The following is a 13,474-nucleotide window of genomic DNA, read 5'->3' as shown; positions in this document are numbered from 1 at the left end:
GTGTTTGTCCAGCAGAGGACACCAGAGAGCAACATCAACAGCTCAGAAAGTCACACAGGATGATGTTAAAATGTTTTTTTTTTAGATTTGTATAAAGAATATTCTCTTTATTTAATGGCTGTGATTGACAACTGACACCTGATATGATATATGACTATCTACAGATATGAGTCATGTAGCGATATTTGTATTTTATCTTTGTATTAATGGAATTCAAGTCATTTACACATAAAACAAGCTTCATAATCAGACTGAATTTCCATTTTAGTTTATTCATTCATTAATTTAGTCAAACTCTGCAAGGCCTGCTGTCGAAAACAATTGTATCCAAGGTTTGAAATGAAAACAGAATTGACAAAATTCATATTCAAGTGTCAGATGATTGTGAAGCTATAGCTATTTATACAGACACAGAAAGAGTATCAACAAATATATAATTTACACAAAAACACAAATAGAAAAAACTCTTTACAACATTTAGGAAACGACATCAGACAAACAGTAACTCATATAAAAAAAATAGACAAACATCAAGGTGCAAATGTTATTCTGGAATTTCTCCATAGCTGCAGCACTGTGAAATAGTGAAATAATTTCCATCTAAGACCTAACGTCATCTTATAAAGGACATGCATTTCTTATTAAAGCAGCAAAGAATCCTCTCTCCATTGTCTCTTAAGCATTTATGCTTCAGAAAACTGTGTATTATGCAGATGCATGACAGGAAAATCACAAAGAGGTTTCATGTTGTTTCAATGCCAGAGGATGCGACCGTCTTGCTGCTGAAGACGCTCAAACACTCCGTATGGAATACACTGGTTCCACATCCTGAGGGGAGGAAGAAGAGTGAGAAAACAAATATTTATTATGAGCAGCCGGACATGATCGGGACTGAAATGAGGAAACAACTCAAACAGGGACTTCTCACCTTAATGTCCTTATTTTTTTACAGTTTCTCAGACTGGCTCCGAGGCTCTGCGCTCCCACGTCTGTCAGCTTGTTGTACTTCACACTGTCCAACAAAACAAATGTAGATTTTAATGGTCACTTCTAAAATCGACTTCATTCATCACCCGATCCTCATTTTAAGGTGTGTACCATTAGTTTTAAAAAGTGTAATCATAGGAAGGTTTGACGTCATCGTTTGCCGCTGCCATTATCTCTTTGAAAAACAGTTTGACACCCAGGAGCAATGAACCCTGGGAAAGATTCACCCAGAGAAAGATCCACTCCCCTGAGAATGGAAGGATGCAATTGTCGGTTGCATTTGAAGGAGCCTTTGAAATGTGAATGCAGCCTCCGTATGAATACACACAGTTACCGTACATGTCTAAAGAAAACATGTTGTGGGTAGACTTACTCCAGGTCAGTGAGAGATGCCATGTGTGGGAGGAGGGCTGCTAAACTCTCCGCCCCTTCGTCAGAAATCACGTTACTGTAGAGACTGGAACAAAAAGAAGGCGGAAGAAGGAAGTGAAAGTCTGTGTGTGTCAGTGTGGTTATTGTTGTGTAGGTGCGGCAGGTCAATGTGTGTGTGTTTACCTCAAACAGTGCAGGTTGGGCAGATACCCGAGGGTGGTTGCCAGTTTCTTCAGCCCGTGGTCCCCGATGCAATTCTGTGACACACTAGACACCAGAGGGAGAGATAATAAGCTCAGTTTCACACACATACACAAAGATCTTACTGTATTCAAAATGTTCAAAATATTATATCCTACAAAATATTATAAACTGGAAGGAAAAGTCGTACATACTTCAGTATCTCCAGGGAACAAAGTGACGCTAAAGCATCAGCCAACTTCTCGGATCCCTCGTCCCCTATCTTACTGTTCTCCAGACTGACGGAGGAAAGAGAGAGAGTCAGCCACCACAAACAGACACACAAACAGACACACAAACACAAAGAGCTGGAGGCACAGAGGGAGCGAGGGTGTGTACTTACTCCAAGTGCTGTAGGTTACGTAGAGCTGGCAGGAGCTCCCACAGCTTGGAGATACCCAGGGGTCCTTTGTCTGGGCCGAGCCTAGAGAGACAAGCATCATCTTCATCATCTTCATCAGCTTCATCAGCTTCATCATCATCATCATCATCATCATCATCATCATCATGCACTCAAATGTCATATCTTACTCAAACTCCAGCTTGTGTAGCTCTTTGACAGCTGGTACTCCGTCTGCCAAGATGGACTCTGAATCGGTGCAACTAGACAAAAAACAACACACACTTCAGGGGAAGTACAATTGGGTGCAGCTGTCTGTGTGTGTGTGTGTGTGTGTGTGTGTGTGTGTGTGTGTGTGCGTGCATGTGCGTGTGTGTGGTGAGCTACCTGCTCGATAGCCTCCTGTGCACATGTATGTTCACCAGCTGTGCCAGGTGCTCCACATGACACAGCTGTGTGACTTTCAGAGGATGGACCTTGAACTTGGACACCGCCCCTCGCAGGAGCCCCTCCTCCCCACTCTGCTCCAGCTGCTCCCATAGGGCAATAACATCAGCAATGCACGCCCTATGTGGGAGGGAGGGAGGGGGGGGGGGGTCAGTTTCAAAGGCTTTCACATTTGTATTGATGGAGTAAATGGAGAAAAACAACACAACTATGTGATTTAACTGCAGCCCCCTTTTCCACAGGTCAAAACCCACTAACATCTGGCTTTTGTCTGCAATGGGAATAAAACCACCAGGAGTCACTAACAGGTTGAATGACTCTGCAGCAGACACAGGTTTTTATCAGCTTTGTTGATGACTGGACAATGGAAAACTCCAAACAGCTCTTTAAGATGTGGAATGTAACCAGTACCTGTACGAGTTGACGTTGTCGAGCCCCACCAGCGCTCTCAGTCCAGAAACCCCGATCCCAGAATCCCCCAGATCCAAGCAGAAGCCTCCACCTCTTTCCAGCATGTTCTGCACAGTGAACACGTCGGGAGGGTTGAGCCGAACTCCGTGAAATGACAGGACGTCTGGGAGATTCGCTGCCAGGTGAGCGACCAATCGTGCGCTGCCTCTGCTCCCGTCACCAGATGATGTGAAACTTGCTTCGTAAACATAGTGACACGCCTCCAGGACCTGGGCGGGACTCAGGTCCCCGTGAGAAAGGCCTTTGAGGTGCTTTGTCACTAGAGCCTGTCGGTTGACAACCATATCCCTGAAGGCCGCCTCTCTGTGTGAGTGGAGGCTCTGCAGCTCTGCCCTGTTGTGGAAGAGGAGGCCGACTGCAAATTGCTGAGTCAGCTGGAATTCCTCTCTCTGAGGGCGGCGACGTCCCTTCAGTCCTGAGTGGAAAGGAAGGTTCTGGAGGAAGGTGCGCTCTGACACAGTCCTGTGGAAACGGACAGTGAGTCAGGCTGAGACAGGCTAGAACAATGAATGTCAAGGAGAGTTCAGGAAATGAGCGGAAAGGGACATAAACGTTTTACAAAGACGGAAAAACTGTTTCACATCTAATCAAATAAGTTGTTCTTACTTAGAAAAAGAAAGATGGACTCCTGCCAAGTAGCTCTGAAGGAAGGGACTGGCCCACAACAGGATGTGGCCATCACTTTCATCACTGTTTATAATCTCTGTTGTCCCTCTGTCTCTCTTCACGTCTTGCTCCTCTCCTCCTCCCATTTCTTTTCGGTCCTCTCCTCCACCCCCCTCTTCCGTTGAGACACCCAGCCTCTTCCTCAGGGGATGGCAGAGGAGGAGTCCTGTCCTGAGGCCAAAAGCCTTGTGTTTGGCAGCCAAGGTCCGCCTCGTGGGAAGGATGGACGAGTTGGCTTTGACCCCCTCCCAAGCCAAAGAGCTCAGCTGCGACAGGAGCTCTCTCTCCTCCGTTCTATCCACCTCCCTTCCCACACTGTCCATCTCCTCCCCGTCCACTTCACTCCCCTCTGTCACCTGCTTTTCAGCCCCCCTCGCTCTTCTGTTGCTTGAGCGAGTACCAGTGTGTACTCGTGGTCTGGACTTGCGGACTGGAATGTTTTTGTGACTAACGTTCAGTTGATTATTATCTGGGATCTGTGTTTGTTTTTCTTCTTCAGATTGCAGGGGTGTTTGTGTTTTGACGTCAGGCTGCGAGTCTGTGGCCTTACCGTGCTTTTCCATTTTCAAACGTAGCACTTGATGGCAGAGCCCGGTTAAAGTTCTCGGTAGGACGTCCAAAGTTTTGGACTGTTCCAACACCAGGCACACCAACCGACAGAGTCCAGGATTCCAGCAGAGGAGATGTAGATAGCTGCAGTTTTTTAAGTAGTCCAAAGCAGTGGCTCTGAGGGCCGGCTCAGTGAAGTACTGGGACAAGTATGCTTCCACATCGGTGGGAGTAAAGCCACAGACCTCCAGAAAGCTGTCTGCCCGACGGAGGAGCTGGTTGGCCGAGCCCCTCGGCCGGGTACTGAGCAGAAGAGTGCATCCTGGAAGAAGGACCCTCTGAAGGATGGCTGAGAATAGCTGTTTTACAGTGTAGGTCTCCGCTTTACTGTCTTTCTGAAGCGATGTGATCACGTCCTTCTCTTGAGTCTGGAGTAGAACTTCGTATTCTCGCAGCTCGTCAAAATTGTCGAAAACGATGAGCACGCGCTTGGAGGCCGCAAGGATCTGAGCGTACACCTCCTCGGGGTTCGTGCAAGAAGAGGCAAAGGAGGAGAGGTTTAATAAAAGGGTCTGAAGGCTGTAGATGGGGTTTTTCAAAGCGAGTGTTTTGCCATCTAATAGGAAGACAAAGTCAAACTGTGGGATGCTGTCTCTGGACCAGTCAAGGCACAGCTTCCTGATCAGGGTGGTTTTTCCCATTCCCGCATTGCCAAGCAGCACTATGTATCGTTTGGGGCTATGTCCATTTGAGTCTCCGAAGATCTGAGAGGAGAAAGATCCACATGAAGGTAGCTGCAACCTGGGATTTCAACTACATCTAAAAATCTTTTTTTCCACTACACAAAAGCATGTGACTAGATGATGACCATGCATCTGCGTGCTCTCCGATAAAAGTGATCCTCTTACCTGACTGAGCCCCAACAAGCTGTTTTGTCGATCCGTATCTCCCGTGATGATGAGCTCCTGGTCCAGGACTCTGTTCGCGTTCTTTCCCAAGCGGAAGGTTTCTCTCTGGCTCACTTTCACATCCACGTAATGAGAGGTCAGACTAACACCCTCCTCTATAGCCGGGCATGTTAGACTCATGTGGGCTTTGACTTTCTGAATGTAGTCTCTTACACTCTCTGAAAAGGAACAAACACAAGTGAATGCCAAGCTGCAGCTCCCATTAACAGAGAAGAGAGGATTAAAACCAAATGGGAATTTACCTGGAATATCGTGGACAGTGGGAGACTGAGGAGGAGGTGATTCGTTAGATGGGGAAGTCTCTGAAATAAACAAAAGGCCACGATATTAACAATACGTCTGCAGGGTGGAGCACAGGGAGGAAATGAAACAGGTACCGGTACACACTTGTGGAGGAGATCGAGGTATGAGCGGGAGACATTGCTCTGCTAGCGGTGTCCGACAGCGAACCTGGTGGCGACGAGCTCATTTGGACGGGAACTACTGCAGCATCCACTGCACACACAAGAGAACACTGCAGTTAGCAGAGAGTGGTTACAATGATACTGACATTGTTCTTGTAGAGTTGTTTGACTCACCCGGGGAGAGCGGCTGCAGTTGGGGTTTGCACGGTGTTGAGGCAGAAGGAACTATATTAGAAACAGGGATTAGAACATGTAATATCAGTTTATGTGTGATAAATAACTAGACAATCATGAGATTCACAGTCTCCACTGCTACATCCTCAAATGCAGCATTCAAATCTGAAAAAGTCCTAGGATAGAGTTTCTCACGGAAACAGTATGCATATAAATAAAATATATATTATCTAACATTTAAAAGGATTGTTACAGGGTTAGTACATACACAATGTCAACAAATACGCTGAAGGGACTTAGACTCAAGTGTGTGTGAATTTTAAACTCACCTAATATGTATGTGGGTGTAGCGGCTGCACCGGGGAGTCGAAGTCTAATAACCGGAGGGGAGAGCCCCACGTTCGGGATGAGCTGATATCCTTTAGAGTCTGGGATGGTGATGAAATGAATACGGGGCTGGAGGTGAAGGATTCTTGTGGGAGTGGTGGTTGGGTCCGCTGCCTCTGCAGTGATGAGCTCTGCCTCCACGTTGGCGCCTGGAAAAACAATCACAAGCAACATTCTGATAATGTCCACACTGGGTTTTGTTCACCTTGTGCTCGCCAAAATAAGAGGTTTAACAAAAACAAAGAAATAATAAATGATTTAGAGTGAAACAGTCTAGGAGGGTCACCTGCTGCTCTGTGTCTTTTTGGTGTGGATGGTGGTTTCTTCTCATCAGTGCACCGCTGTGACCGAGGAACTGGACATGGAAACAATAGAATTTTTCTTTTAGTGATTCAGACTTGAGGATGTTTGTGGCTGGATTCCCAGGACACAGCCCACAGAGCTGCAGTGTAGGTCCTAGTGACTCTTTATCTACCTCTCTGTCTTTTTCTCCTTTTGTTTTGAATGCCGGTGAATTGGTCCGTCTGCCCCTGCTGGTGACCGCCGGTGCGCGGCTGCTCTGCCGGAACAGCGACTTCATCTGAGGTGCACGAGGGAGGAAGTAAAGGAATCAGTGAAGCAGACACGATAACTAGAAATGGTTGTTGTTTTCGAATTTCAGTAGTGATCTTTTAAAAAACCATGACGGTGAAGCCTTTTCTATAAATGTCTCGACGGACAAGGAAGTGGAAGTGAAAATTTCGAGCTAATGAGAACTTATTGACATCACTGAGAAAGATTGTTTCTCAACACTTTTGTTTTATTTCCTCATTGTTTAATGGACACACACACTCACACGCACACACACACACACACACACACACACACACACACACACACACACACACACACACACATAATGAAAGGGTTATCTTCTTAATATGTGATGTAGTGTTGATCTCTCCATTAGGGGATCTGTGTTTTTCTCCATGTAAAGACCCAGCTCATATATGTGCCTTCACCTATGGACGTAGCTTCAACACCTTTTGAGGATTTAGATTATTTGATAATATATATTGAAAACTGTCAATAAGAAGTCATCTACAGTTTTCATTGTGTGAATCTACTTTGAATCTATCATGACCATATTTGGACCTGTTCTTTTTCTCCTTAAATGTCATCCATTGTCTTCCACCACCTATCAGTAGTCTGAAAATGAATAGAGAAAGGATTCTTACTGAAGTTGGTGAGTTCCTCAGGATTAAACCACGGATCACCAAAGAAAACGTCCGTGCCTGTTGGTTAAGAAAACACCTTAAAGGGAATCGGACACTGGACCGTCTTTAAATTCATACTTGATTTGCATTGTTTGCAACTTACCCAACAGGTAATCATCGTTCAGGAATTCAGATAAATCCTCTAAAACACAAAGAATCAGAATCAGTTTGGTTATGAATCATAAATCGTTCCAATTTCACAAACCTTTGGAGTTGTGGGATTTTTTTCTCATGTGATGTCCTTTCTCTTACTTATGAGTTGTACTATCTTGATTATAGTGGTTTTAAGTTGTACTAGATCACTGTCCAATTGTTCCTCAGTATGGTACCAGGCCAGGAGGAGACCAGGAGGAGACCAGGAGGAGACCAGGAGGAGACCAGGAGGAGACTGGGTAGAACAAGCTTTAGGTGGCTACTCTAAACTTGTTGAGGCCTCCAGCGTCCTGATACCTGTGCTGCTTCTCTGTTAATCTGCACCTGACCCGGATGTGCCGCTATCAGGACGAATAGATGGCACAGCTGCAAACTCGGTGCCTGGCCAGGTTCTTCCTCGTTCCTCGTCAATATCACCGCTTGGACTGTGATGCAATTTTATCTTTCAATGTACGCAACCATCATATTTACATTTTGGATTTGAAATGCTGTCGTGTTTGTATTCATCATATCATATAATGGATTAAACAGGGAACAAGCAGCAGGAGCGTCTAGTATTTCTGATATCTCTGATCTTTTATTCGCTGTTTAATGGCCCTTAAATAGTTGAGCTATCTCTGACGCTCCTGTTGTTGTATGAGGGAAACTCCTGAAGCTTTCCATCTAATCATTGTGTCGACTCTCGTAGAGGCATTCTGCAGAATGGTAGTTAAAAGTCAAACAAGACCAACCTGGTAGATCTCCGAGGTCGAGTGGGTCCTGGTCTACTTCATGCATCTTGGCACCTGATCACACACAGACAGAGATCTCTCAGTACAGACACCAGCTGCGAAACCTTCGGACTCACATCTCTACTTAGCTCAGCTCTTTGTTAAGAAATAATCTACAAAGTTTATCTAACTTCATAAAAAACAAAGAACGTGCGCCAGGTGCTCGTGTTGATTTGACCTTCACGCTTGATAACACACACACAACAGATGAGGAACTTGCAAAATTAAAAACAACACCACATGTGTTTGGTGCTGTCGCTTATATAGTAATATCTGTCGCTCACTTCTGTTCAAAATATAGCTGCTTCCTCTCAGCCAGATCAGCCAGAAGCATGATATCTCCCACAGTTACCTCAGTGGTGTTAGATGTTAGTTCTGCTAACACTTCTCAGTGAGTCACTCAGCTACACATTTTGCTCACTTCATAGTAAATTCCTTTTCCTTGACCAAAAACGTTTAGTACTCAACAAGAAACCTCAATGGAAACAAGAAAAATGAACACATTGACCCGAAAACTTATCAATTTGCACTTACTGTCTGTAACATTGATTTTAAAATTCGACTTAATCACTTTTTAAAGTAATAAATTATATGAACATCCACTTGAATCTGTGAATGGAGTTCTGCTTATTCCCAGATCCCATCTGGTGACTGGGCCTTCGTTATTAGAGTCAAAGTTTCCCTGTAACCTTTGTTATTGCAAAGTTTTATTTAATTATTTAATTATGATGTCATTGTTTTGTGTCTAACTGTATTTCCTTCCCCTCTGTTTAATCACATGATCATCTTTGTCTTGCTTTAATCGCTGCTCTTTTATTTTTCCATTCTTTCTTTCTTTCTTTCTGTTAAGCACTTTGCAACTTTGTTAAGAAAAGAGTTTATTACATATTGTTAGTGTTCACAAGCAAACACAAACACCCATGAGCACATGCAACTTGTGAAGCGAGAGAAACGTTGCAGGAGCAGCAATAGAAAAGTCTCAAAAAACACAACCCTCAACGTGAAGGAGAGAATAGTGGCGATGTTCACACATATTCACGCACATGGAAGAAGTTGGCAGCCAAACCAGATTTACTTTTAGTCCCCTGGAAGTCCCCCAAAATATAATGGTACCAACTTCCCCCCTCAACAGCCCCTCGTCTCCGCCAGAGCTCAGGCAAAGTTTTACACATTAAACCAAGTTAAACTCGCGCGTAATGGAGATCACTCAAGCGTAGATTCATACAATGATACTAAAGTTATTGGACAAAGACTTAAACTTATTTAGTTATAAACTTATCAAACTCATTTGTAGTTTTCGTCAGTGGTAGAACTATTGAAAGGGATTTTCCTTTTTTTTAAGACTTTCAATTTTGTTATTGCTCATCACCGAATTGTGAAAGTAATAAATAACAGCTCCTATCATTACGTATGTGCATCATTTAATGAAATGACTTATTATAATCACAAGATTATTCACAAAAATCCTAGAAATGTGGTTACAGGAGAAACCACCGCCAACGTTTTCCTACCCACACGTGCGCACTTTGGGTAAACATGCCCCATGCTGGTGCACCAGAGCCCGGGTAACTCCTACCTCCTCTCTGGAAGATGCTCAGATCCGCTGAACTCCTGCTGAGGATCATCCGTGTGATAAACTCCCGGGACATCAACCACTTCGCCCTGTCTGTCCTCGACTGACCCGTGCTGCTCCCCAGTCAGTGCGCGCAACCTGCTTTGTCTGTCTGTGATCTTTTACTTTCACTTCGGCGGTGGGAAGCTCAGCTTGAGGCTGTTGTGAGAGTTGTGTTGTCAAAACGTGACCAGAGCAAACTGCGCTTTTCATTTAGATTAAAAAGTCACGAAAACCTCCATCCTCACGCCCTCGGTGAGAAACAGGACAGAGTGCACGGAGGGGTAACGCGTTACTGATGGGGGAGATCATAGGCAACAATAAAACATAAACAACTTCACACTATCACGTGGACCAAATGCTCAAAATAGAGTATTTGCATATTGTGTTGGTAACCTCAATTTCAAAAGTCAAATTTCTCCTGCCCTCCAGTCCTTGTGTACTGGACTTTCTTTTTACTTGGTTGGTCCTCTGGGATTTGTGTGGCTAAAGTGTGCCTCTAATAAAGTCTATATACCAACTTACCAAAAGCAGGAGAACCAATAGAACACCTCAATCGACGTCCCTTTGAATACTATTAAAATGTATTATATTTATAAATCCCCTTTCAATGATGCTCACAGATGAAAATTAAAGTTAGATGTGAATCTGGATCAAGGAGGGGATCCAGACTTTGTTTTGCACTTTCAAACTTTGACTTGATGTAAAATAATCAGGCACATTTAAAGGACTGATATCTATGAGTGGGTTCAAAGTTTGGTTGAATTTAATGGGAGTGTTGGGCCACGGCACTGGGTAGAGCACATTCCTCACGCTCTACCCAGTCTAGGTGTTCTTCCCTTTGCTCCCTGGATAGAAATACTGCGCTCTACCGACCATACCTGCCTGCAACAGTCTTTGATACATTGAGACTGTGTTATTTGGCAAGTTAGGTTGTTAATCCTGCAGGTGGTGTTTCTAATGAGTTACTAGTTAAAAGTGGTTTCTTATTGGTCGCACTTTGGTATTATTGTCCTTCAGTCACCAATCAGTTCTCGGCGTGGAACAAGGACGTTTGGGCGTTTTGGTTCGATACTGGAAAGTACCGGCTGCACCTGTGCCAAGTCATGACATCATCACACTCATTCCAGTTCAAGCCAGTTTCTCCACATGCCAAGTGGCCAAACAAATTCTTTCTCTTTACTGTGAAACCATAACACAAGATTGCAGGTCGGTCCAGTGAAAACAAACGGCCGATTGTGCTGTTAATTGAAGAGCAAGTGCAACAAGTCCTAAGGTTGCAGATGAACCACTTTTCACTGATCACATCCATGTGTATGGAAACTTCACCCTTTTAAAATACCTTTAATTTCCTGATCCGAGCTCTGACGCCGGCCTCAAGCAACACGATCGGTTTGGGATAGATGACGTCATGATGGCATCCTTCATACCATATGATCATAAATAAATTTTCTACATATATATATATATATATAAACTGCAGGTCCCGTCCTTCGTCCTGCGGGATGCAGAGATCCCTTGAAAAATTTGCTTTATTAACTATACATGATGTCATTTTCTGACTTCTTTGTTTTCATAATTTATCATATAAGTCTTATAAAGGGAAATAATATTGTAATCAGCTTTAGATTGTCTCTGTATTATCTGTGGAGATGTCTTTGTTGACTCTGACCTCGACTTTTTATCCGTCAATCTCTATGAGCTCAAAAGTGAATCATCAGTGTATCGTGTTGATCTAGTGTTTGTTTTCAGGTGCGGGTGTTCTGCGGCTCCACATACTTGCAGCTTCGCCTCCACTCAAAGTGAAAGTAAAGTTGATTTGCAGCCTGACCACCAAACCCAGCACTGGCAGTAACAAAAGTAGAATACTGGTTTGTCTGGTCTTGTTATCAAAGCCACAGCGCATCTCATAGAAGAGATGGAGCTGATGTCGAAAGCAAGTGAAAGATGTCGGAAAGCACCTTAAAATCCTGGGCAGCAAAAAGCTTTCCTCCGAGCACAGTGGTGCCCGAATGCACGTAGACTCAAGGCTTTGGTGGTGTTTCTACAACCTCCGATATTTCATGGAAATGGGAGGTTATGCAAGTGAGCAGGAGGAAAAAGAAAAGCCATTACCATAAAATAGCATATGAAGCAAAGCAGGATTCAAATAGGCGGGTGGTTAAGAGGCCTACAGAGAAACAACTTACCCCAGTGTGAACCCACTCTCCCCTTATCCTCATCCTCCTCGTGGAAATCTGTCCTTAAGATTTGTTCTAAGTTGTCTAACGTCGTGCTCTGATCCATTTCTGAGTAAGAGGAGTAATCCTGTGCTTTAGCAGGAGAGTCCATTGCAGAACAGGCTAAAAAGAAATGGTCCATATCTGCAAAACCAGCATCCATGCCCCATTGTGCGTCTCCACTCACACACATCAGGTCGTCTGTTGTGTGTGTCGCCCCGTCAGCGACACACCGGACACAGAGGTGGTCCTCCAGACAGGTGGAGGAGATGTTGTCTGCACAGGCCTCAACAGGTGAAGCGTTTCCTGCCGCTCCAGAGACACTGACAGGCTCCATGTTCACTCCAGTGGTCGTTATGCTGTCGGATGCAGAATGACAGAGGCCTTTCATTGAGTCAGCGGCTCCCCGTGTATCCAGTGTCAAGCTCGAGTCCGTGTTCTCCAAGTTGTGCAAATCCAGCGTCCTGCAAGCAACTCCAAGCTCCATTTTCACTTCCAACTTCACATCAAGGCATCGTGCTTGTGTTTTCATGTGCTGCACAGCCACTCAGTCATAAAAGGAACTAGAACATCCCCGTCGTCTGTCCCAGTGCTGCCTCCTCTACGTTCTCTAACCACTCCTTCTCCTCCCCAGAAATCCCCTGATCTATTCTTTCCTCATCCCATGTTGGCTTCGGCAATTCTCTCCTCCACCAAACCCTCCTGCAGGTCTTGGATATCTCAGCACAGGTGAAGAGCCTGCTGGGCCTGAACTGGGTCACGGGGACGATGTCCTGGAGACTGAGGTCCAGCAAGAGAGACAGACAGCTACAGACAGAGACTCCCGAGGCTTTCGGATTGAAGGCTTGAGGCGTTTGTGTGGTTGGACACGTCTGAACACTTTTTAGTTGATGTTGAATGTGAGAAAGACTTTTGCATTCTTGATTTCATTATTACTAAAGACGTGAGGTGACATGCTCACACAAGGAGAAATGATCAGTTTCCCCTGCAGTTGTTTATTTGGCATTAATCCTGGTGTTAACGGCCGTTTGGCTCTGTCTGCATTTTACTTTTACTTTCACATTTACTTGTTTGCAGTCACGAACACATAAGGAAACCAATTCACATTCACCTGGGTGCCACCGGGAGTGACTCAATCTGTACTGTCTGCATCTACCAAATCTAGTGTTAGTTACCAGAGCTGGTTTATCCAGAAATCACATGCCTCACAGCTCTAACCAGTATATTCACCATGCCTTGTCTGACTTCCACCAAACCCCACCTGCACCACACAGTGAATAAAGGTGAGCTGCTACAATACTAAACTCCACAGTTCTTACGATTAACCTGGTTTTCTGAAGGAATCCTACATTTCTAAACAGGTAAAATAAATAAACCTGTAAAGTAAATTTAACAGAGAAATCACAGAGGGCCATTTCATGTTTGGTCATTTATTTTGGAAATCAGTCAACACGTGTAC

At 44.5% G+C, this 13,474-nt stretch overlaps 1 protein-coding gene across 2 annotated transcripts; it reads right to left on the bottom strand.

The window, feature by feature from the left end:
• Positions 1 to 252: 252 nt before the first annotated feature.
• ciita (class II, major histocompatibility complex, transactivator) lies at positions 253 to 12,836 on the bottom strand. Of its 2 annotated transcripts, none has more exons than XM_053443476.1 (21): positions 11,986 to 12,836; positions 8,146 to 8,199; positions 7,365 to 7,403; positions 7,223 to 7,279; positions 6,481 to 6,585; positions 6,292 to 6,360; positions 5,948 to 6,154; positions 5,619 to 5,669; positions 5,428 to 5,535; positions 5,283 to 5,342; positions 4,981 to 5,198; positions 3,464 to 4,836; positions 2,798 to 3,319; positions 2,327 to 2,506; positions 2,131 to 2,202; positions 1,943 to 2,023; positions 1,755 to 1,838; positions 1,543 to 1,626; positions 1,361 to 1,444; positions 929 to 1,012; positions 253 to 828 (listed from the first exon to the last, which is right to left on the bottom strand). In XM_053443476.1, the coding sequence occupies exons 1-21, from the start codon at positions 12,545 to 12,547 to the stop codon at positions 753 to 755; spliced, it is 4,170 nt and encodes a 1,389-aa protein (XP_053299451.1). In that variant the 5' UTR covers positions 12,548 to 12,836; the 3' UTR covers positions 253 to 752. The 2 variants fall into 2 exon arrangements, with proteins under 2 accessions (XP_053299451.1, XP_053299452.1); XM_053443477.1 differs by lacking the exon at positions 11,986 to 12,836 and adding an exon at positions 9,761 to 10,098.
• Positions 12,837 to 13,474: the final 638 nt, after the last annotated feature.

This window comes from Pleuronectes platessa, chromosome 16 (genome assembly GCF_947347685.1).
Source record: "Pleuronectes platessa chromosome 16, fPlePla1.1, whole genome shotgun sequence".
NCBI lineage: Eukaryota > Metazoa > Chordata > Actinopteri > Pleuronectiformes > Pleuronectidae > Pleuronectes > Pleuronectes platessa.
The sequence above is the reverse complement of the archived record's forward strand: the minus strand, read 5'-3'. Positions and strand labels throughout refer to the sequence as shown.

Coding starts and splice junctions, on each gene's coding strand:
- ciita (XM_053443476.1), bottom strand. CDS start 12,547: ATGAAAACACAAGCACGATGCCTTGATGTGAAGTTGGAAGTGAAAATG. Junction 5,536..5,618: donor ACTGCAGCCGCTCTCCCCGG/GTGAGTCAAACA, acceptor TTGTGTGTGCAG/TGGATGCTGCAGTAGTTCCC. Junction 3,320..3,463: donor GTCCATCTTTCTTTTTCTAA/GTAAGAACAACT, acceptor CCGTTTCCACAG/GACTGTGTCAGAGCGCACCT.